The following is a 22,367-nucleotide window of genomic DNA, read 5'->3' on the forward strand; positions in this document are numbered from 1 at the left end:
GACACCCTCCCCAAATCAATCACCAGCTCCCCTCCCCCACTGAGCCCTCCTCCACACATGTATTTTATATTCAATGGTGTCCAACTCTTTGTGGCCCGATGGACTGGAGCCCACTAGGCTCCTCTGTCTATGGAATTTTCCAGGCAAGAATACTGGAATGGGTTGCCATTTCCTACTCCAGAGGATCTTCCCGTCCACACGTGAAAGAACATCAAACAACTCTGTTCAAAACAGTTTATTTTATTTTATTTTTGTCAGACAAACACATTGATTTCTGGACCACAGTAGAGGATGGAAACCTTTCACAAACTTATTTATTTGAAAATACAAATATAAAATTATACTTTCCACATCTGTGATGTGAGAGACTGCCATCCACATAGTAATTTTTTACAACAGGGCTTTAAGAAAGCCACACACAAAGACCTGAAAGATGCTTGAGATATATATATATATAGATACATATATATGTATATATATAAAAAAAATACTCACTACCAAAGTTGTCATCAGTTTCATACTAAAGTATAAAAGTAAGGGTGAGGTCAGCCACAGTGCTAGGGAAAGTTTTATTTAGATACATTGATGTCCACATGAAACGCTTAGACTTGCATCCTATTACATATGGAATTCCAAGTTTACAACACACCATGAACGGCAGATTGGCTAGCCCACGCTACTCAAAGGACACTCACAGATTCCACACAGGATGGTACAGTATGTACAGAATACAGTAGCAGAGAGCCTTCTGGAAGGCTCTGGAAACTTTTGTCTCTCAGTCTCCATCCCCCGCCCCCCTGCGTGCCCCTGCCTCCTAGAAACAAACTCCTATCCGAGACAATACATTCTGATTATTTGATAGCCAAGTGTTTGGATTCAGGTTGCTTCCCCAGAGGGGTGGGTTTTTATGTTTATATTTTTGTTTTAGTTTACTTACTTTTTTTTTTTTTTGGTTAAAAAAAAAAAGAAAGAAAACAAACATTACAGTATTAAAGTATTGCTTAACGTACAGCATCTCCTTGTGTAGTGTCTGTGCTCAGGACTGGGCCGAGCTGACTTCTGCTTCTTTTTGTTTGGAGTGGGGGGCCGGGCGGAGAGGGGTTGGGGGAGCCCGCTAGTGTCTCTCTCCCATGTGCTTGCCTGCATCTGTCCCTCTGCCCCCGCCCTCAACCCGCCACCCTGCTTCAGCCTTCCTTGGAAGATAGCCTGGCTGGTGAAGCACATTCAAGAAAGAAAAACATTCTTCCCTCCCCCACCCAACCCCCCAGCCTCCCTCTGTCCCTGTGAGCCACTCCCAACCGATAAGAGAGAAGTATGAGTTAGTGTTTCTTTTGTAAACAATTTCATATGCAATATAATACAAAAAGCATGGCTGACCTTCAATAAAAAAAATGTAGTAAACTATATTGCTTTATTCTTGATTATGCTGCAGTGAGTGAATGGCAGAATGAAGCAGTGTGGGTGGGTGGTGGTGGCTAAGTCCCTAGCCCTCGTTTGCACTAAAGATCAAAATAGGTTTTGTTTTTCTATTTGGAACCAAAAAAAAAAAAAAATTTTTTTTCCCCCAAAATTCCCAAATGAAAAAGAATCCAAGAAAAGAAAAAATCAAAAAAACCCAAGAAACAAATCCAAAACAAAATTGAAAACAAAAACTGAACACCTTTCAGGTCATTAGAACCAACAATTACCCAATGATTTTTATACTAGTCTAGCAAGATGTGTGTAACATTCATTGGCTGTGAACTGCTGTGCAGTGAAACATTAAATTGACAGCAATAGAGCCATGCTACCTTAAAGTCCAAGCTACGCGTTCAAATCAAGATGAAGGTTATGAAGGAGAGAAACGCAAAGGCCTGCTGGGACTTCGTTTGAATCAAGCCCATGAGCGACTGGGATAGAGTGAGGCTGTCTGGTTTTCCCAGCGGGTGTGAGGAAGGCCACAGACCAGGTGTGAGCAAGCTCCTGGAGAGGAGACCCAGAACTCGGTCATCCCCGTCAGCTTCACGTCCAGGGAGAACCAGGAATCGGTCCAGGAGCTTATGTGCCCACTCTCCTCCGAGTGGGAGGAGAGGAGTTTGGGGGCCCCAGGCAGATGGATCTAGAAGCCAGAAAGTCACCCGGTGGCTGTTTTGTGATCCCGGGGAAAAGCCATCAGCCAAGAGGGTTTCTCCCCCAGGGAAGGCGGAAGGTGGTTCCCATGTTCGCCACTGAGCTTAACTGAAACAAAGACAAGGCTGAACATCAGTGCTAAAATAATTTACAAAAATCTTTCAAAATGGACTTCTAGATGAGTGGGGGACTAACGTGAACCTTAACCTAGGTAGCCACATTAAAACATATCAGATTTCCACGAGATTTGTGCTATGGGCTACTGGGTCTCTTCAAAAGGTATTATAAACATCTAAAACATATTCACACAGATTATCAATTTCTTCTGAGCATTCTTAAAAAAATATTTTTTTCTCTTAGTAAAATCATTTTAATATACCATGCCTCCCTCTTTTAAAAAATAAATTAAAAAAATCCAGTTTTGCATATCTAGCATTAGCATTTAAGGTAGTATGGCACACCCCTTCACAGCTGGGGGGGGGGGGGCGGGGGGGGAATCTACAAAACGCCGTAGAGTCTACCGGCATCTGAACATCGTGAGACCTTGGGTTAGTTGAAACCACATCAGATCAGCAAAAATAAAATGAAAACTTGAAATTGAAAATAAAAAATGAAAGGAAAAAACTGCCCCAAAATTATTAGCATTTTTTTTTTCATAAATAAGAGAAAGTTCTATCCTTACTGGTCCTAAATCTGAATAACTATGTCTAATTTTTTTAAACCTTAATTACGTTATACCTATCAATATGTACTAGAAGAAAGAGGAGAAAAAAAGTCACTACACTAGTACCAGGACAACACGCTTACAAGATAGCCATTTTATACATTATTAACAGACAATGATCAACAGAGAGTCTTCTATGAGGTGATGGGGGATGCAGAGAAAGGAAGGGTAGTACAGTACATCACCAACATGGACAAAATAGTAATTAAATTCCCTAGTCTAGACACTGAATTTCTGGGAATTTATTGTCTCTTTTTTTTTCAAAATAAAACTTCTATTTTGTTATTTTATTACTTGAGCAAGTTTTGATATTTTAAAAGCGCCCAGCATTTTACTTAACCTGGTTGTTTGGAAATAAAAAAAAGAAAGAAAGAAAAACAAACAAAAAAACAAACCTTCACCAAACAACCTAACATTTTATTGGAAAAAACAAAGGACATGATTTAAAAAAAAAAAAAGATGTTGCTATTTAATTAGAATTGAAAAAGGCTTTTTTTCTTTCTTTCTGAGTTAGCATTTTGGAGACTTTTGCTTGAGGATGCTTTTACCCTACCATGTCTGTGAATGTCTACATTAGTCTACTTTGTTAGTAAAATTTATAAAAATAGGAGTGCAGCAGCTCTTTATAATAAATGTCGCATTCAGTGTCTCATACTGGCTGTGCCTTAAGTACCAAATTTATAAACGTAACAATTTAAAAAATATTAATAAAACGTCAATATCACATTTTAAAAAAGAAAAAATATATATCCACACTACAATATGTTTTAATGCCATCTATTGAGTTGTACTTCTATAGTTGCTGTTGCCGACCTATTACCAATATTAAAAAAAAGTTAAATTAAAAAATATCCTTCATCATAAGTATCTTTCCCCAACCGAGGACCATATATTATAACAGCCAAATGTTAAACATGTGCAAACAGGAAACGGTCAGTTTTTCCCACCAGTCACAGTGCAGCGATGTTTATACTTTTTATTTTTTAAAATTCTGTTTACATCTACAATAAATTAAAAAAAAATTCTTTCATAGCCTCTCTGGTGATACTTGCAGCACTGAGGTATTAAAAAAAATATATAAACCAAAAGGTTGCTTTCCTAATTGGTAAATAGAAAGTGAATGGAGAAAAGATTTCATTAATGCAGGCTTATCCACTCCTGGCCCATGGGCCCCCGGAGCTGGGGGGCGGCTGGGGGGACAGGGGAGAAGAGAGGCAAAGTGTCCTAGGGACCTTTGGAGGTGCTGAAATGATTGGACAATAGAAAATGATCAAATATTTAAAAATTAAGACTGAAAAAGAATGTCCCCCCACCCCTCCCCACCCAAGCCAAACAGGTGTGCTTTGAAACATTAAATATGTTAAATATTAAAATTGTAGCTTTGTTTTTAAAAAACGTCTTGGGAAAAGCAGTTTTTCATATTTTAAATAAAAATCTAACTAGACGGTAACGTTGGAAGCTGTGCACAGACGAGAGGTTAATATGCTGGTATGACACTAATACAGTTCTTAGGTCTATCACACAGACAAGAGGAGCTAAACAGTGTTCTAACCTGTCTCGGGGTCGGCCTGGCAGCTGGGTGTTCACCGCCTCAGTCACTGACTCAGTTACCGTCCCTCCCCTCCTCCACCCACACAGCATCAAACTGCCTGGGACCGACTCCCTCACAAAAATATTTTTGATTCTCTCTTTCTTAATAGTTTCTATGTAGTTAATGGAATTGTATTTACAACATTTCTTTTTTAGAATTCACAATTGCAAAAAACCTTATAATATCACCTCTTTCAACAGAAAAAAAGCACTTATAGAAAAGGAGGACACGCAAAACATTGTCGTCCTTACCTTATTGCCGAAAATAGATATACTTAGGTTAACAAAGAGACGCCACAAAAAAAGAACTGCTATAGAGTCTGTTCATTAGCCTACTACATCTCACTTCTTACACAACGCAGAGTAGAAAGTTGATGCCCACCTCCCGCTCAGCACCTCACAACCTCGCTTCTGTGTGTGCTCACATTCCGCCTGAAAATTCATACAGTCTCAGAATCGATACCAAAATATTCAGAGTAATATAACCATCTCAGCATCCTTGAAAAGTGAGAACAGAATTAAAGAAGCAAAAAAAATTGTTTTAAGAAAAAAATAATACCTTAATATAACAATTATACTATGGTTAGCTTTTAACTAGATATTAAAGCTATATGACTACTGGACTAAGTCAAAATCACTACCAAATGTGATTCAAAGAGATTTAAAAGGAGAAGGGGGAAGAGAGAAGAGGGAGGGAAACCATCAAGAAAAACAAAAACAAAACAAAACCAAAATCATGGGATATATACACATTTAAAAGCTGTTGTCTTATATTACAGCAGATTCGTGAGATGATGAGATGTAGTCAACCCTCAATCCGAAGTGAGCCATCTCTGGTTGGGATGGGGAGTGAGGCTGGTGGGGGAACAGGTCTGATGACATCACCTAAACAAAGGGCCACTCAGAAACTTCGCCCAGTCTTGCCTGGACATCCAGGTATGCTCTGCAGGGCACCGGAGGTCGAGGATGTCCGGAAGAGAACATAAGGTGGGGTGGGAGGAGAAAGAAGAAATGTCAGGCAGGCACACGGTTTACTCTTAACTTTTTAGCTAGCATTTTCAAAGGATGACTACATTGGGCTACTGAGGATGTTTGAAAGTGGCCAGGCTAACGGCTGACTGGGGTCACAGCCTGAGCTGTGACATCTGAGCCAAGCTTGATGCCGGGGAGAAAGAGGGCAGCTCTGTAGCTCATTTTGCTGGCTTGCCAATTCGCTGATTCAATATACTATGGTAGAATTCTTGAGGCAATGGTGGAAAATGGGGTCAGCAGATGTGGTCACGCTGGGTTTGCAGCTGGAATGGTGAACTGCAGAGTGACTAGCGCTGCCTTTTCTGGTTAAGAGTCTGTTTTCAAAGTTAAATGTTCAAAAATGTCTGTCTTTAGGAGACAACCATCAATGACTGTCCATAACTAAAACTGCAAATTTCTACTTAAATCATATTATGTACAAAAGACTCAAGGTCAGGACACTTATAAAAACATACACAACTAATAATAATCAGCTTTGGTTCTAGGAAATGAGAACAGGCCCGGGATTCACAGACTTGCTGGTTGATTCTCCCCGAACTGACTGGGAGCCTGGGCCCCTCCTTCCACGGACGGTGCTAAAGGGCTGAGGGTCATCTCCGCTGGGCACAGACTGTGTGTGTGCTGGGGCGGCCACGGGCGAGTGGTCAGCCCTGCTCTCCGGTCTGTCCCATCCTTCCGAGTCCTAAAGCTGGACGCGGGAGGCTGGGCTGCGAGCAGCCTCACCTCCCTCCACCCGCAGGGACGCTCTGCAGAGGAGGGTGGGGGCGCAGGCGGAGGGGGCCCTGCCCCGCCGGTTCCGGCAGGGAGGGAAGAGGCACTGGCAGCTGTCTGAGCCCCGTGTCATCTGACTCCACAAGGGCTGAGCCACCTTCAGCCCCCACGGTCTTGGGTCCATCAGCCCACCCTGCTCTCAGAGGAGCCTCGCTTTGCTGGGACCCCTCAACCCAGTTGAATTAGTCGTGAGTAGCTCTCCTTCACACTGTTAGTGGCCTCTGGCTCCGGCAGGCCAGCAATGGCTGGGTCAGTGCTGGAAGGGAAGTGGAGGCGAGGGGGTGAAGAGAACTCACACACGGGGTTTATTGGGTTAAGAGAGGCAGTTGCGTTAGTCGAGGTGATTCCTTAGAGCAATATTAGAGAAATCCAAGAGATGTACGGAGCTTGGCTCCACCTGATCCCCCAGCTGGGCCCACCCTACCGGGTCCTGGCTGGCTCGGGGGCCTGGAGCAATCCTTGACAAGAGGGGCGTCCTGCTGACTGCAAACCAGAGTGGCAAAACCATCTCAGCCTTGCTTCTCCCAGAGGGACAGGTGCTCATGTCCCAGCTGGGATTTTGCAAGCAGGATCCATTCCCAGGCCTCAGCTGTGGCACTCTCAAAGAAGAAACAGACTCTTGTCTCAAGACCCAAAACCAGCTCGCTAACACGGGTCACGTTGAGCTTTCATGAGAGAACCCCCTCTCCCTTCCTGGTGCTGTTCCGGAGAATGAGGGATACCCATCTTCAATGAGAATACTGCAAGAGGCTCCCTCACTGACTGCCCCAACCTCCCCTCTCCTCCACTCCACCCCTTCCATATCCCCATCAAAGTGATTTAAAAAATGTTTAATTAACTTGAGCTCAGTTTAAAAGGTTAGGAAACTGGCAGGGATCCAAATCCATGTAACGCAGGTGATGTCGTTAATTTAATTTGCTTTTCGTGCAGTAATCTGGATAATTACTCAGTAGTTACTGGCAAAAATGTTTTCTTTTCACTCAAAGATGGAGCCTGGCTGTCTCACTGCATGAACCCCACTGGCCGAGCCCAGAGAGCTCTGGGGAGCTGAGAGGGCCCGGCAACCCTGAGCACCCTCCGCCCCAAGCCTGGCGGAGGTCTGGAGTCTCTCTGCCTCTGTCCCCCGGGGACGGGCACAGCACAGCGTCTCCTTCCAGTTTCCCACACTTTTGATCGTATTTCAAGACAGAGAAAGATGAGAGGTGGGAAAGATAGAGAAAAAGGATTGAAAGAATCAAAGAAAAAAAAAAAAGACAGTGGAAGAAAAATGGGGGTCATGATTTAAGCCAGAGGAGGGATGAGAGATTAAAAGGCTAGATCTTGTTGCCCCCACCCCCCCGGAAAGGGGTGGAGAAAGAGGAGGAAGAGACGTTGACGCGATGGGACCAGGGCCCGTGCGTACTTGCATGCCAAGTGTGCATACACGTACGGACACGCCTGGCGGGCGAGACACGTGGCAGAAAAGGCAATACCTCAGAGTGGGGTGGCAACGGAAGCACCTGCTCAGTGGTATCCATTTGTAAAGGCCGTTGCAATCAAAGGTCCCTAAAATTGCACAATTGTTAAGGTCATCAGCACGCTATACATGGGAACAGATTGTCATATTCTGGGAAAGGAAATTATCGCTAGGGCTAGACTGTGGTTGCCAGCATGAATATGTAATTCTGAGACACCATGCCGTGAGGCGCTAGGATGACATCCTCCCAAGCCCTGACTCCCCACCCTGGCCCGTCCACTCGCCCAGGGGAACACTGAAAGCCAGATGCCCAGGGGTGGATGGATGAGAGGAGAGGGGCTTGTGCCACCAACAATGGGCACCGTTGCACTGAGCCCCAGACAGCCCCCATGGCTCCGGCTGGGGAGAAGGCCAGTCCCGTGCAGACCAAATGTGACTTGGCGTTGTTTATTTCAGAAATCATCACAGCACACAGGTCAGAGACCCAGGTTTTCATGAACAGATAGGGTCAGTGTTTCTGGGTGCTGACCGTGTCCGACGTAGTGGTAGACAATCCCTGAAATGGATGCAGCTCTAGGTTGACTAGTTACTGCTCTGGATTAGGTGTTATTGCCCATCCGAGGGGGTGTAACTCACCAAACTACTGCCTAAGTGATATTGGTTCTGGAGTGTGATTCAACAAGGAGCCAGACTGCACAGGCCAGGCAAGTCGTGTGTGTGTGTGTGTGGTGTGTGTGTGAATGTGTGAGATTGTGTGTGCATGCATGTGTGTGGGTTGGGGGGGGCGACCTTTCAATGCCAGGGGTAGAGACTGGCTGCCCCGATGCCCTGATCGTCTGCACTTGCTTTGTTCTCCCCAGCACAGCCTGGTAGGGGGGTTCTCCCACAGGGATGTGACCTGGGACAGCAGACACTTCCCTCTTAGCTCAAAATCAAACTGTCTCCAAGACGGCGAGGTTGGTCGATTTTCTGTTTCCCCAATAGAAGGGACAGTGAGCGAGTGGGCTCAGGCACATTCATGCTCACACACACCGCGAGGGGGAAGAACAACACAATCTGAAAACAGCATGCAAATCTGTTAAGCAAATTTCCATTGCCTGGATTAGTCAGATTATAGAACCACAGAGCATTACAAATGTCAAATGCACCTGGCCTTCGGGGGCGGGTGGAGCTAAAGAGTGCAAAGGGGAACTTACTTGGAGCCCGGAGACTGTAAGAAACATTAGCGGAGGAAACCTCCTGGGATGGGACTTGCACCCCAGGCTACGTCCCAGGCCCCAGTGTTGCCCCTGACCCCAGGCAGGACTCTAACTGACTCAGGCTGTCATCCTACGGGGATGGGGCCCTAGCTCCAAGGTCCCAGCCCCCCTGAATCTCCAGGAGGCCGGGATCAAGGAGAGAGGGGCTGACCTTGGGGGTCTACTGTGAGCCAGCAGCTGCCTTAGCCTGTTTCCTTAAAGTCTCACACATCAGCTTTTGAGGGAGGGACACTTCTTTTCATTTTGCAGCCAGGGATGCAATGGGTTGTACATGCGGTTCAGGGTTGTGTGACCTGAACGTGACCTGCCCACACTCCCTCCACTCCACCTGTGGCCCGCGCACGGAGGCTCTGGAAACATCTAAAGGGGGAAGCTGCAGCCGGGGGTGGTGGACGTGGGTGCGGTGGGGGACCCGGTGCCCGCTCCTGGCTTGCCGGCTCGGGGCTTCCCTGGCACAACCCCCCCGCGGGCCGCAGGAGACGGGCAGGAGGGCAGGGGCAGGGAGGTACTTACGGCGATGCCGTGGCCGAAGCCGGAGCCCGGCTGAGGGCTGGCGGCGCTTATGTAATTCCCCACTCCGGAGTCCTGGCTGGCAGGGCCGTAGAGGTCGGCGACGGGTCCTGGGCTGTTGGCCCCCGGGAAGCCTCCGGGCCGCGCCGGGTTGGAGCCTGCCGGGGAAGCGGGCCCGCCAAAATTCGGTTGAGCACTGTAGCTATTCAGGACTGGTGTGCAGAGAATAGAGCTGGGTATGAGGCTGGAAGCCAGGCATGCACCGGTCACCACAAGCCAGACACTCGGGAGGAACAGCTGAGGCCCGACTTCTAACACTCAACCAAGGCCATGCGAAGACATCAGCAGGGACTCAAGAATACTCAGCCCAGGCTACTACTAAGAAGCTCGGAGCTCCAAAAAGAGATAGAATAAAAAAAACAACCATTCAACACAGTATGGCAACCAACCGGGGTGCTTCACTGCCCACCAAATTATCACAATAGAAATAGAGAGATATATGAAGAGAGAGAGAGAGTTGGTTTTTTTTTTTTTTTTCCACATCTGAATTGATGCTCATGCAGTCTTGTCTAGATCTGGGCACGTTGAGACAGCATTCACATCCCATGCAAACTACAAAGGAACTAGTTTTAGACTACACATTGTGTTAATATTGATATTAAAATGTGACAGGAAACAAAGCAATTTGTGTCCAGGAAAAAAAAAAATCTTTGGGGAAGGAATTTTTTGGTTTCATTTTTTTTTCTTCTTGTTTTTGGATCCATTAAATGACAAATTTGTTTCAAACAACAAAAAAAGGCAAAAAAGATCTTCGGCTCTCCCCCCCTCCCCACTGGCTACTCCCTCCCTGCCCACCCCTCCCGTTTACATCCCTGAATGAAAGTCGTCAATACTGAACGTGGTCCGAGAATGGGATATGTCATGGAAGACTTGGGCATCTTAACATAACCGTAATGATGGTGGCAGAGGGTTCCCTTTTGGGGTGGAGAGCAGGGGATGGAGGGAGGGATGGGGTGGGGATGGAGAATCTGGAGGCTCTGGGCCAAAGCTGGTGAATGCCAATGATGCTACAGGACACCCACACACTCACCTCCTGCAGTAGAAGGAAAGGGGGGATTTAAACTTTTTTTTCCTTTTGTTTAAAAAAAAAAAAAAAGACAAAGAAGTATGAATTCAGAGCATACTGACTGAACCAATTTATCACTAAAGCGTATCTGACCGAAAAGCCTGCGTTCTGTTGGTTATCTTCAGATAGACTCCAGACGGAAAGAAGAGCGGGGACTGGACCTTTGCTACAAGGAGACTTCACACCCACACGTGCCTGGGGGAATGGTGGTAGGGAGGGGGCAGGGTGAGGAGACGCTGCCCCAGGCCCCCTCCTTTACTCTCCCCAAGTCCCGTTGTTCCCGCCCCAGTGAGGACCACAGCTTGTAAACAGGTTACTGTCTCGTCTTCATTTCCCTTTAGTAGCTTAAATCTTTTATTTTCCATAACAGGAAAAAAACACTTTTTTATACTGTGAAAGTAATTTCTCACTGACTTTCGAAGTTCAAGGTGAACCTAGGGCTGGCCAATTCTGGACTACAACCTGTCCATCCTGAAGAACCACGCAAGACGGGTTCCACGCACTTCCACAAATCTCAGGGCGCACTCCTCACAACAGCCTTCTCCCTCCTGTTTTTCTCGGCATTTCCCTCTGCCCCGGGCCCACCTGCCCTCAGTGGCAGCAGGGAAAACAACTGCAAATCTTCTCTGGACCACGACCTTGCCCTGGGCACCTGTGGCTGGAACGCCTCACCTCTGGGTGTGTGTGTGTGTCGGGGGCGGGGCTTGAAGAGCCAAACCTGGACCGATTGCTACCGACTAGTCAACGACCGATGATGCACCCCAGCCAGGCTGGTGGGAGACTGAGACGGGATGCAAAGATGCCAAGGAGAACGAGCCAAGCAGGCCCGGGCTCCCAACTCAGCAGAGAAAAGGCAAGCTGCTTCCTGGGAAGGCCATCTGGGGCAGGAGGCTTCAAGGTCAGGCCCCTAGGACACTGTGCCAAGAAAGGAAGGAGCTGGCTAATGGAAAGCACAGGTTAAAGAGGAAAAAAAAAAAAAAAATCCCAGAGGCTCAGAGCAAGTGAATGGCTGACTTGGGAGTACACTGGCAGACAGAGGGGACAGGATTTTTGAATACAGGAGACTTAGCTTGCAGATGACATGCCTCCCTTCTCACTCATGGAGGCAAGGATCAAGCTGAGATATTCAACAGACAGCATTATGTTGGGCTCACACACTTTCTTTTTCCGGGCCAGGAAAAGCAGAGAGCTCAGATACTGACTCCTGGTTCCTCCAGGCAGCTGACCCCCTCCTGTGCCAAGTAACCAAGAGAGTAACTAGCCGGCTCTGTTTCAGGGTAACGAGTGGGAGGTGGGGCCACGGTGGAAGGCAAAGGCTTTCCGACCTCTTTCTCTTCTGGCTAGATGAGGATCCAGGAGGACATAGGGTGGGCACGCCCATCTAGAAGCCAAGGAGGAGAGAGGTTTCCACCTCGGCTCCTCCCAGCAGGGTAAGGACCACCCAGTGACTAACCCAGCCGGTGGAAGGAGCCTTGGGAGAGAGGAGACTGCGCGCTCACGGAAGGATGCTGTCTACAAATATGCCCCTCCAGAGGCTCAGAAGATGGGGGCTGGGGGTATTCGGCCCGCCCCTGTTACCCTCCCCATCCTGTGTGCCCAGGAGGCCTGCAGCTGGAGAGCTGGCCTGAAGGGAATCTCCCAGTGGGGGCTACATTGCCCCTCACCATCCTATCCTCTTCCATCCAATGACACCAGAATCACTGTGGAGAAGGCACTGTTACAACCCAGCTCTAAAACCAAGTCTCGCACGATTACACACTTGCCCCCTGCATGCCTGAGCCCCAGCGCCGTCAGCCTGCAGACACCCCCAGTCAGGGTGCAAGTCGGGGCCATGGCTCCCCGCCTAGGATGCAGGTGGCAGGCCAGGAGCACCGGGTTCTGGGCTGGTCCTTTTGCTCTGGGCTTTGGGACAGTGGAACCTTCACCCTCAAGGGCTGAAGGCGTAGAGGAGCCGGGTTTCTGGGTTCCTCAGTCAATGATTCCCACTTTCTCTGTGGGCAGAGGATCCCGGCTCCAGAAAGCGGGTTAACAAGCCAACCTATGTCCTGAACCCATGCATCTCCGGGAGGGCACTCCCCAGCTCAGCAGCTTGAGAAGGAAAGGGGAAGGCGCTTCAGACACCAAAATGCGCTGTGTGACGGCGGGAAGGCAAGAGGGACACGGTGATCTTCTTTGGGGTCGTTCAGCCTGCACACCGGCTGGCAGCACAGTAAAGGAGGAGACCCTCCCCTCCAAGCTGTGACCTTGAGAGGAGAGGCAGGGAGGTGGGGGGCGGAGCATAACTCGAGCGCCTGACCTGAGGGCGCTTCTGTGCTAGTTACCCTGAATCAGTTCTCAATGGGCGGTCTCCTTGCAGATCACCTCCAGGCTCATTTTAAGGGGCAGAAATGCTCCCAAGGCCAGGGTCAGGTCAGGAAGAGGGAATGGGACGTCCCTCAAGGCTGCTCAGCCTGGGTGTGTGTGTGTCTGTGTGCGTGCGGAGGCAGGGAGGAAGAGGTCTCAGTAGGTACTGCTGAATAAATAGTGTGGAGATTTAAAAAGGACGTTATGACTCCTGTCCCAGAAGAGGACAGTGTCTTGCAAACACCCTGGCATTTTTGCAGCAGAAGCTGTGAGCATTAAGTGGCCTTCGGCAAGCTCTGCACCAAGCAGCAGAGTGGGAACTCGTGGTGGGGCAGCAAGGTCACTTCTCCACCAGCCGCTCTGGGCAGCGTCCACAGCAGCGGTTTAATCCGGGGCAGGCTCCTCTCCACCCCCGCCCTGTGCCCCAGGCGTCCTCTGGGCTTTCTGGGTCCAGGCACCAGTATGCCTCAGGGAGGCAGCTCTGGTGCAGAGAAAGGAAGTGCTGGACTTGGAGTCAGAAGACCCGAGTGTGACCCCAGCCCTGACCTCCAGCTACCTGCCTGGGGGCGGGGTGGGGGGGTCAGCGCCTCACCCACCAGAGTCCTCATCTATGACACGCGAGTCCTGCCCTACTCAGCCTGACTCTCGGTGGGCTGAGGCAAAAATGCAAAAGAGGAATGCCTGTAGCTCATCATGCTTGGAACAAATACACCCATTTTTGAAACAGTTATGTATGTACAGACCAACCAGGTTTAGGAAAACCTGATATAGGAGAGCACAATTCACTGGCCAAACAAATCAGGAAGTGATTCACAAAAGGATCTGTTTCATCCACCCTGCATTTAATTACCTTGGACCTGATGAAAAGACTCTGGGGAATGGGGGGGATGGAAACACAAGGACACTACCGCTCACTGAGGCCAGCAAGAGGAAACGCATCTGAATTTCAGTTGGTGGCATTTTGCATCAGATAAAAGGAGGCATTTCCTGCCCATCAAGGGAATACACCTGGATGGCTGGCCCAGGACAGCCATCCCAGAGTCCTTCTCCAAGGTCTGTCCTGCAGGCTCAGACCCTCACCTGCAGGGGCAAGACCCAAAGCTCGGGAGCATCTGGGGGGTTTACAGCAAACCCTTCCTTCTGGTGGGTACGAGTCTGCATGTGGTTTTGCCCAACTGTGGTCAGAAGGAGCTGGGCTCAGAGTGGGATTTGTCACTGAGGGTGGGGAAGTTGTGGGAGAGGGCAGTGAGGATCAGGAGATCAGGAGAGCCACACTGTAGGTCTAGGAAAGGTTGGAAGCCTGGGTGCTTCTGTATGCTCCCAACGTGATGCTGCTGGACCTAGGGCAGAAGGCTAGAGCCTGGGCCTCGGAGGCGGGCACCCCTGGGAGGGCATCTCTGGCTCTAAGGCCTGAAGAGTGGATTATTATTGATTCAGAGAAAGGAACTGTTAACAGAACTGTTGCTATATCTGAGATAAGCCAGGGTCCACCAAGTCCCAGCCTCAGACCGGGGTCCTGGTTTGGTGGGTCTCACCTTTCACAGAAAGGCAGAGCCAGCCCTCAGGACAATTTCAGTCTCCCACTGACGAATTACTGGTGGCCGCCAGGTTCCATCTCGGGAGGGGGCCTCGTGGCCCCCTGCTGGGACGGTGTGTGCTGCTCAGGACAAGGCAGGTGCTGTGGTAGGCCCGCCTGCACCCAGCCCAACTCAGAAGGCAACCTGCTGCCCAGCAGACCTCCCTGCGGCTGCATGAGGCGCAAGGGCAGGGAGGCTGGGCTGGTGGGTGTCACTGGCCTCTCCCAGCCCGAAGCCCCTGCAGAATGCAGGACCTGGGGCACAAGCCCATGTGGTATTCTTCATGTTAACACATCACACTAGATTGTAGGGAGTTCTGTTTGTTTTAGAGGATTTAAAGAAAGTGACTGAGAAAGCAATGAGCAGAGGGGCTCTGTCGACGGGCTGATACCAGAGTCACTGCGCCTCCGACACTCACCTCGTCCCTACCACGCTTCTCTCTGCCGGGATTAAAACTTGGCAGCAGCAGAGACTGCGTCTCTTGTCAGCAAGGGACCCTCTGGGGAGGGGTGTGCGTGCAGAAGGTGGGGGCTCTCCAGGTTCTCATGGGGCCCTGGGTTTTCCAGACCAAGAGCAACCTGCCCGATTGCCATCTACCACGGGGGGCTCAGGGAATGCTGGGTTTCACTACGTCAGGCGGCTCTCAGAAGCCGAGGCCAGACTCTGAACAGCCAGCCTCTCAGGAATGCCAGGTGGTCAGCTGAGGCTTCTCTGAAAACAGAGTTGGAGCCCCCAGTCTGCAGTCTCACTGTGCCCTCTCCAGGTCGTGCCCACAGTAAATTAAAGCCGGTGGTCAGTCGGGGAAGGTCGGCCTGAAAAGATGAACCTGCTTCTGATAAGAGAAGGAGAAACACTCAGCTGTGAGCTACCACAGCTCATCTCCAGCGGAGCAAGGGGGAATCACACTCCAGCAGTCTGCCTGGCCACCGGGTCCCAGGGATCTCGGCTCAAACCTTCCTCCCAGAGCCTAGCCTGAAAGTGGGAGAGGTAATAGAGAGGGCCAGCAATTACCTCTAACCTGGGAAAACTGTGAGACACACTAAATGAAAATTAAATCTGCAGGGACCCAGATGCAGCGACAATCAATTTTATATACATTTCTTTTTTTTTTTAAGCTCTGCTGAAATGCAAGCTATTTCAGAAGGCAAGGAGAAGACATACTTTAATAAAACTAGGAAGGACTGAGAGCTATGTGATGGTATTTCGTTCTTCTGTTTCCCTATACAAACCAATATATTGCCGGGAAGGACAAACTCGGCCTGCTATCAGCATGTCTTGACACATCTGAGACGCCTGGCTCATCACAAACATTGCACCGACACTACGAGTGTCGTAAACACTGGAGAGCGTCGGCTCACTCCCTGGGCTCACAGGGAGTCAGCGTCACAAACGTTCCCAGTGTCGCTTTCAGAGATGCCGGTCTTGGAAGACTGCAGAGTCTGCTTGTTCACTCAACACCTAGCCTGCTTCAGACCACTGTGGGGGGCACAGATGCCTGCTGGTTAGTGCTAGCGTATCTTAAGTAGGGAATGGATGGACAGTGGAACCTAAGACTCAGGACTCATGGTTTTGTAGAAAGGTCGCAGCTTCAGGTCAAATCACATTCCCAAAAGAGACAACTTCACTGCTGGCCAGCTCCAAAACCTTCACATCCTGGGTTCCTAGTGAACCTGGGTACTCATCACTCAGATCAGTGTGAGGAGACAGCCCCCAGAACCCTGTCCAAGGAGGGCTTTATGGCCAGTACTTTATGTTGCTGGACAACCTCAGCAGAAAACAGCTCATTCTCTGTCTTGACACTTTTTGAATATCAGCCTTGACTTGGGTATGTCTCTTCCTTACAAGGGACTGGGCTGGGTTGGTTGGGAAGGAGGCGGCGTGGCATTAGTGGCTGACTGCCATCTGCTCATATGAAGGGTAAATTCTGGGGACGGAGTAGCACTGAGTGGGCTGGGCCTGGGCTGTGTTTCCTTCACTGCAGCCAGATTCTTTGCCATCTGAGCCACCAGGGAAGTCCTCCAGGTGCGCTGGCAGGCATTTTAACACGCCGTGTTCTCGCTCCTAACAGCTGTAAGATGGGCTTTATTGCCCTGGGGTTGCGTCCACGCGGGGCTGTGTCCAGGGTCTCACAGTGGCTCAAACTGGCTCATGTGGACTTCAGGGCAACTCCCAGCTGCTTTTAGACTGAGTCACACTGCCCAGCTGTCCTTCCTGGCACCCTGGTTTGCAAAGGTTTCTTCTGTTTATTTGGCTCTTTCTTTGCTTCGTGGAGGTTGCAAAACCAAGGACGATGAATCAAACCTCCTGTGCTGAAGTGCCAGTTCCTGAGGGCATGGGGCCTGTGGCCCTTTCCAAACTGGGAGCTCCCCTATCAGACCGGGGGCTCCCTGAGGTGGGCCATCTCTTTATGGCCCCTGCCACAGCAGATAGGGCACAGCCTCTCTCCTGAGGACCAGACCACCCTCCTCTGGACCACATCTCAGAACAGTACCGGGCACAAAGCAGGCATGCGGTATTGCTGGGGTCAGAGTGTATCAGAGAGAAAGGAAATCCTCCCATGCACCCCAGAAAGTGCAAGTAGAGGGCTGGTCTTAGTCCCCCAAGACCACTCCAGTCTAGGAAGGGCCATCCTTCGGGGAGCCCTCAGCTGTGAGCACCTTCAGTGTGTGCTGCTTGATTCCATTTCATGGAAACTCACTGTTCATGGCTCCAGAAGCCTGGGCGTGGGGTGGGGAGGATGCCCAAGGGGCACCGCTTGAGGACCTGTACAAAAGGCTTTCCACTTGAACAGCCCGTCTTTAATGATTATAAAGGCACTGGAGTTTAATCCATTTTTGATGTAAGCGCTAATAGCTCTGTGTCCTTGAAGTTCAAAGCGGGCGCATACATGTCACTAATTAGCCAAGCACAGCGCCATTCAGCTCCCTCTCATGTTTCTAATTAGGTCTTTAATAACAAACAAACTCCGACCTTACCAAAGGCCCCCATTCATCAGACAGTCAAGGAGGGTGGCTGCTTCCCTGCTTATGGTTGCTCCGGGCCACTGGTTCTCTGCGTACGTGCTCTCAATCTCAGCTAGGACAGGCCTATTCTCGGGGGAGGCAGGAGAATCCATCTGTGAGGACACAGACCCTTCCAGCCTGGCCAGGAGGGGTGGGTCCCGTGGCCCTGCTGGGAGGGCCAGCCGTGGGCAGGAGAGGCCTGAGCTCCAAGGCTGCAGGCTCAGGATCTCTGTCCTCAGAGGAAGCTGGGGTGAACCGTCTGGCTTGTGGCTCTGCTGATCTGTTTCTGAAGGTAGGGATTCTGATGACGAATCACAGATATTGTGTGAGGCTCTATATCTGGAAGAACCTTGTGGTATCTGAGTCCATGATTACATACTGCACTTGCCTGGGGAGATTTAAGTACTGCTGAGGCACCAGCCCCACCCCCGACCCCTAATTCCCCTGTAGATTCTGATTTGACGGATCCACAGTGTGGCCTGAACACTAGGAAATTTAAAAACTCCCCAGGTGATTCTAACATGTAGCCAGGTTCAAGAACCACTGTGTTCACCTGTTTCACAGCTCATCGGTGGTAGCTATTAACAGGTCTACCTTTATTAATTAATATCATCCAAAATGCCACACCCTAAAGGGTTAATCAACCACACCCAAAGATGAAAATCTTGAATAGGTTTTCTAAAAAAATAATACACAATTCTGGAAATATTTCTATACCTCTCAATGCCTTTGTACATTAAAAAAAAAAAAAAAAAAAGGCATGACTGATGTTTCAAATTATTCCCTACCAGTTGACGCAGCACTTGGAAGCCCCTGGCTTCCTCTCCAGTCACTTCTCTCAGATCTAAAGGTATTAACACTGTCACCCCTTTGTTCCCAATGATAAGGGATCCAGAGCTTTGGAAACAGCAGCAATACAGAGCTATAGAGCTGAGGGGTGCCCAAGAACCCAACAGTCTGAAATCCTCTGCCCCTAAATCAAGCAGCTTGTCATTGGCAGAAGCCAGATGCAAACCAAGTCTTCCCTGCTCCTCCTCCCCCACTCCTTTTTTTTTAAGCCTCTTATCATCCTTATCTGATTAATCCATAAGGCAACCTGCTCCCGAGGAAGGGGAAAGGATATAAGGGAGATGCATGCCTTTGAGCTCTTTCCATCTCCAAGGCCTGACATGGGAAGCCAGAAGCTATGGGGTCAACCCTTGAACAACCACATTACCTTCCAGCAAGTCATTCCCAAGTCTTGTTGGTTTCTCTTTAAGCCAGGTGGGAGGGGAGACACTGAAATCTCAGGGGCTACCTCAATGGAAGGTTTAGAAACTCTTATGTACCTGGAGCTGAACAACCCAGACCCAGAAAAATCAAATGACGCGGCCAAGGAGAGGTAGCAAAATTGTGTGAGAGGTTTCTTCCAACAGAGGTCCGTGTTCTCCCGTTTTGCTGCTGTGCTTGTGGGTCTTTTCTCTGGAGGCTGGGTAGACATCACCAGCCTCTTCTGTCTGGGTCAGTGCCTGACTGACCTTCTGACTCGGGGGCATCCTGGGTCCCATGTGTTGGTAAGGCTGAGCATCTCCTCTTCCCCTCAAGACCGGGAAAGCCAACCCTCTGCAGGTTACAGTCAGAAATAACTTACAGAAAGGGACGGGAGACGGGGGCTCTGCAGCCTTGGCCCCCCACAGTGGGCTCTTCCACAGGCACACAAGTTTGCATTAATTGTTTACCACAGACCTGGACAGATCATTTTATTAATATTAATAAGTAACCAGGAACAAAAGGCCCCTTTATTTTTAGCTCTCTCTAATTGCGTAGTAATTACTCATCTACAAAACAAATGAGCCCCTTGCTCGCTGTTGCCATGGTACTGAGGGTCCAGCCTCCCTGCAGGATGATTGGCCAAGGAGCCCGCTGATCCCGCCTCCGGCCCCGCCCCTTCCGGCCATTGGCTTAAGGCAAAGCCCCAGCAACTGGACAGCCAATCCCCTCCCAGCCTTAGGGCTGGGCTGGTCTACCCAGCGACCTTCCAGATGCAGTCTTCCCAACTCGCAGGAAGGGATGTTGATTGATCCCTACGGAGAAGTCTGTCTTGCGCAAAGACGCCCAGTCCTGCTCCACGGCCTAGTTTCCTTCGGGCAGTGGCTAACTTCCTTCAGTTCTGTTTTAGCTACAGTCCCTTTTAAATAATTATCTTCAGGCTGGCTCATTCTTACAGGACCACGCCTCCTCTGGGCCTCCTTTGTGTACCTTTGGTCTGAAAAGATTCAGAGACCAGAAGCCAGATCGGAAATGTCAGCTAAAGTCAGACAGAACCATGATGTTAAGCTTGCAACAGCAGAGGCAGGTACAGAACGTACATATAATGCCTCCTGAAAAGGACTTCGGGTTCCCTCCTCCCCTAGGGATGTGGAGAATTGATTGGATGGCAACAGTGGGGATTGGTTTTTGTATGTTTCAAAGGCATAGTGCTTTGCAGTTATGGCAGGACTGGTACCACAGGTGCTGACACTGGTCCAGAGCACAGGTCTGATGAGGCAGACCTAGGCTCAAATCCTGTCTCTGCCACCTCACTGGTGCTAAGACACAGTTTTTAAGCCTTAAAAATGGAAATGGGAATGACAGCACCCATTTCATAGGCCTATGAGAATTAAATGGGATAAGGGTGGTGGACTTAGCATAGTACATGACTAATTCATAATAAATGTGAGTTATTATTAATATATTACCTATATTTTATTAAAATGGGCTGGGAAGTGTCTCTAGCATTCTGCCAACCACCTGCAAGATATCCTCCCTTAAGAGACCTCTCAGGTGGATTTGAATTTTGAGATGACTCTCCTGTCCATGCCATAGAGCTGACTGCATTGTGGCTCCACTCATCCTGATAGATCTAGAATGGCTCTCTCATCCAACAGCCAATCACAGCTGTTGAAAAGCATAATTTGCCCACATCCCATGGTGCAGGATCCCAGGATGGGAAGGGGAGACCTTTTTATTTATTAATGAGCATCCATGAACAAAAGTCCCCTTTGTTTTCTGCTTTCTCTAATTGCATGGTAATTACTCATCTACACTGAGAACGAGGCTGACTGCCTCCTTGGAGAGTTGATGTGGTAGGAGAAGGCAGGCACCACTCTGAGACAACATGCAAAACACCCTCTGAAGACTCAAAATTCTGCCTTTCATCGAGGAGGGCACCCCAGAGAAGGATAATCAGGTGTGGTTTTCTGCTGTTCTGAAGCAGATCTGAACAGAGGGAGCAAAGATGAGGACAGAGGGAAATGGGCTGGCAGAAAGGACGGGGGCAGAGGCTGCCAGGAGGACACAGAAACAGGAAGCAGAGGTCCTACGCAGGGGATAAACAGGAACTTGTTGGCAGAAGCCCAGGAGAATCTCTGCAGGGTCTGCCTTGCTCTCCTCCCCTTCCCCCAGGTCACAGAGCACAGCCCCAGGGACCAGGCGTCAGGCTGGGTTGGTTGGTCTCCCTTTGTTGGTTCTGTCCTTAGTGAGCCCCACTGCCATAAAGACTATGAACTCCTCTCTCCCACAAATATGACTATAGCAATCTGGCTTTCAAGGTCTCCCTCTCCCAGACTCTAGCCTGAATCCACCTATACCCCCACTTCCCATTAGGCAGCCTCCCACTGTCCCCCCGGTCAGCATGATATTGAGCTTGGAGTTAATCAGCTAATGGTAAGAGTGAAACGCCCACCGCATCTCTTATTGGCCCTATATATGAACATGTATGGAGTGTTTACAATTTCACGGTTTGTCACTTGCCCTTTTGCTTCCTGTCTCATCTCTCTAATCCACCCTGCTGGCAGGCTTGTCTAGCATAGAAATCTGATGTCACTTCTTGGTTACAGGCCTTGCTGAGGCTCCCAGTTACCCAGGTGAATCTGGGCTCGTTAGCACTTTCCAGCCAGAGCCAAGGGTTTGCAGGACTTCAGAAACACTCTGCTGTTCTGGCGGCTATGCACAAGCTGCTTTCCCTAGGCTCCCTGGGGAACTCCCATTTGTCCTTCAAAAGTAGGGACACTCACTGCCCTGTAAAACCTTCCTTGCCTTCCCCCCAAAGCTAATCACTTCCTCCTCTCTGCTCCTTCTTTTCTGGGCTTAAGCATCATATTATAAGCACACGTTAGTCTCCGGGCTAGGCTGGAAGAGCCTCTAGGGCAGAGGCTGTGCCCTGTATTCATCTAGGAGCTTCCAGGGCTGCAAAGGGCATCCACCGCTTGTCTCTCCAGCATCATTCTCGTGTGCCCCCGTTTATCAGCGCCTGGGTTTCCCTGTGGAAATCCACCCTTCTTGTACTGTGTCAGAGCTCTTCAGAGGGTCTGGATCCCACCCTCATTGATTGGTTCATGTAACCCAGGTCTTAGCCAAACAGCACAAAGTTCTACTTTTGCTAGAAATCGGGACCACTCGACTCCCTCTTCTAGACCGGGAGGATACTATGAAGCAGGAAACTGTGGCTACCACGTTGCTATCACAGGAACCCAACAAAAAGACAGTATTGAAAGGAGAGGGAGGGCAAAAGTAAGACAACTGCAGAGAATGAGCCTTGAACAGACCACACATGAAGCTCACTCTTCCACGGAGCTTCCAGGATGTCAGCCAATAAATCCTCTATAATATTTGACTGCTCAGAGCCGGGCTTTCTGAGATAGCTCAAAGCACCTTGAATCAAGGCCTAGGATGATACCTGTCACATATAATAATAATTACTGCTGTTAAACACGATAAATATCTGCCGATTTAAATCCACGGCAGATGTGCCCGGGGTCTGGTTCTGAAATCTACATCTGAAAGGTTGGACCATGAGGTCCTGACACAGAGCTGGCAGCCGAGGCTGTGGGCCTTTCCCAGGACATTCC

At 49.3% G+C, this 22,367-nt stretch overlaps 1 protein-coding gene across 7 annotated transcripts in view; it reads right to left on the bottom strand.

Moving 5' to 3' along the window:
- Positions 1-220: 220 nt before the first annotated feature.
- Positions 221-22,367, bottom strand: part of MSI2 (musashi RNA binding protein 2) — a 399,418-nt gene continuing 377,271 nt past the window's right edge. The window contains exons 12-14 of one of the 7 annotated variants that reach the window (XM_043483336.1): positions 9,455-9,609; positions 7,699-7,771; positions 221-5,366 (exon numbers count right to left, since the gene is read on the bottom strand). In XM_043483336.1, coding sequence (XP_043339271.1) covers positions 7,730-7,771; positions 9,455-9,609 — 197 coding nt within the window. In that variant the 3' untranslated portion in view covers positions 221-5,366; positions 7,699-7,729. Of the gene's footprint in view, positions 5,367-7,698; positions 7,772-9,454; positions 9,664-22,367 lie in introns of those variants that run through there. The other 6 variants (XM_043483326.1, XR_006272279.1, XM_043483331.1 and 3 more) reach the window with 6 other exon arrangements.

The sequence above is a fragment of the Cervus canadensis genome, chromosome 1 (assembly GCF_019320065.1).
Source record: "Cervus canadensis isolate Bull #8, Minnesota chromosome 1, ASM1932006v1, whole genome shotgun sequence".
Lineage (NCBI taxonomy): Eukaryota > Metazoa > Chordata > Mammalia > Artiodactyla > Cervidae > Cervus > Cervus canadensis.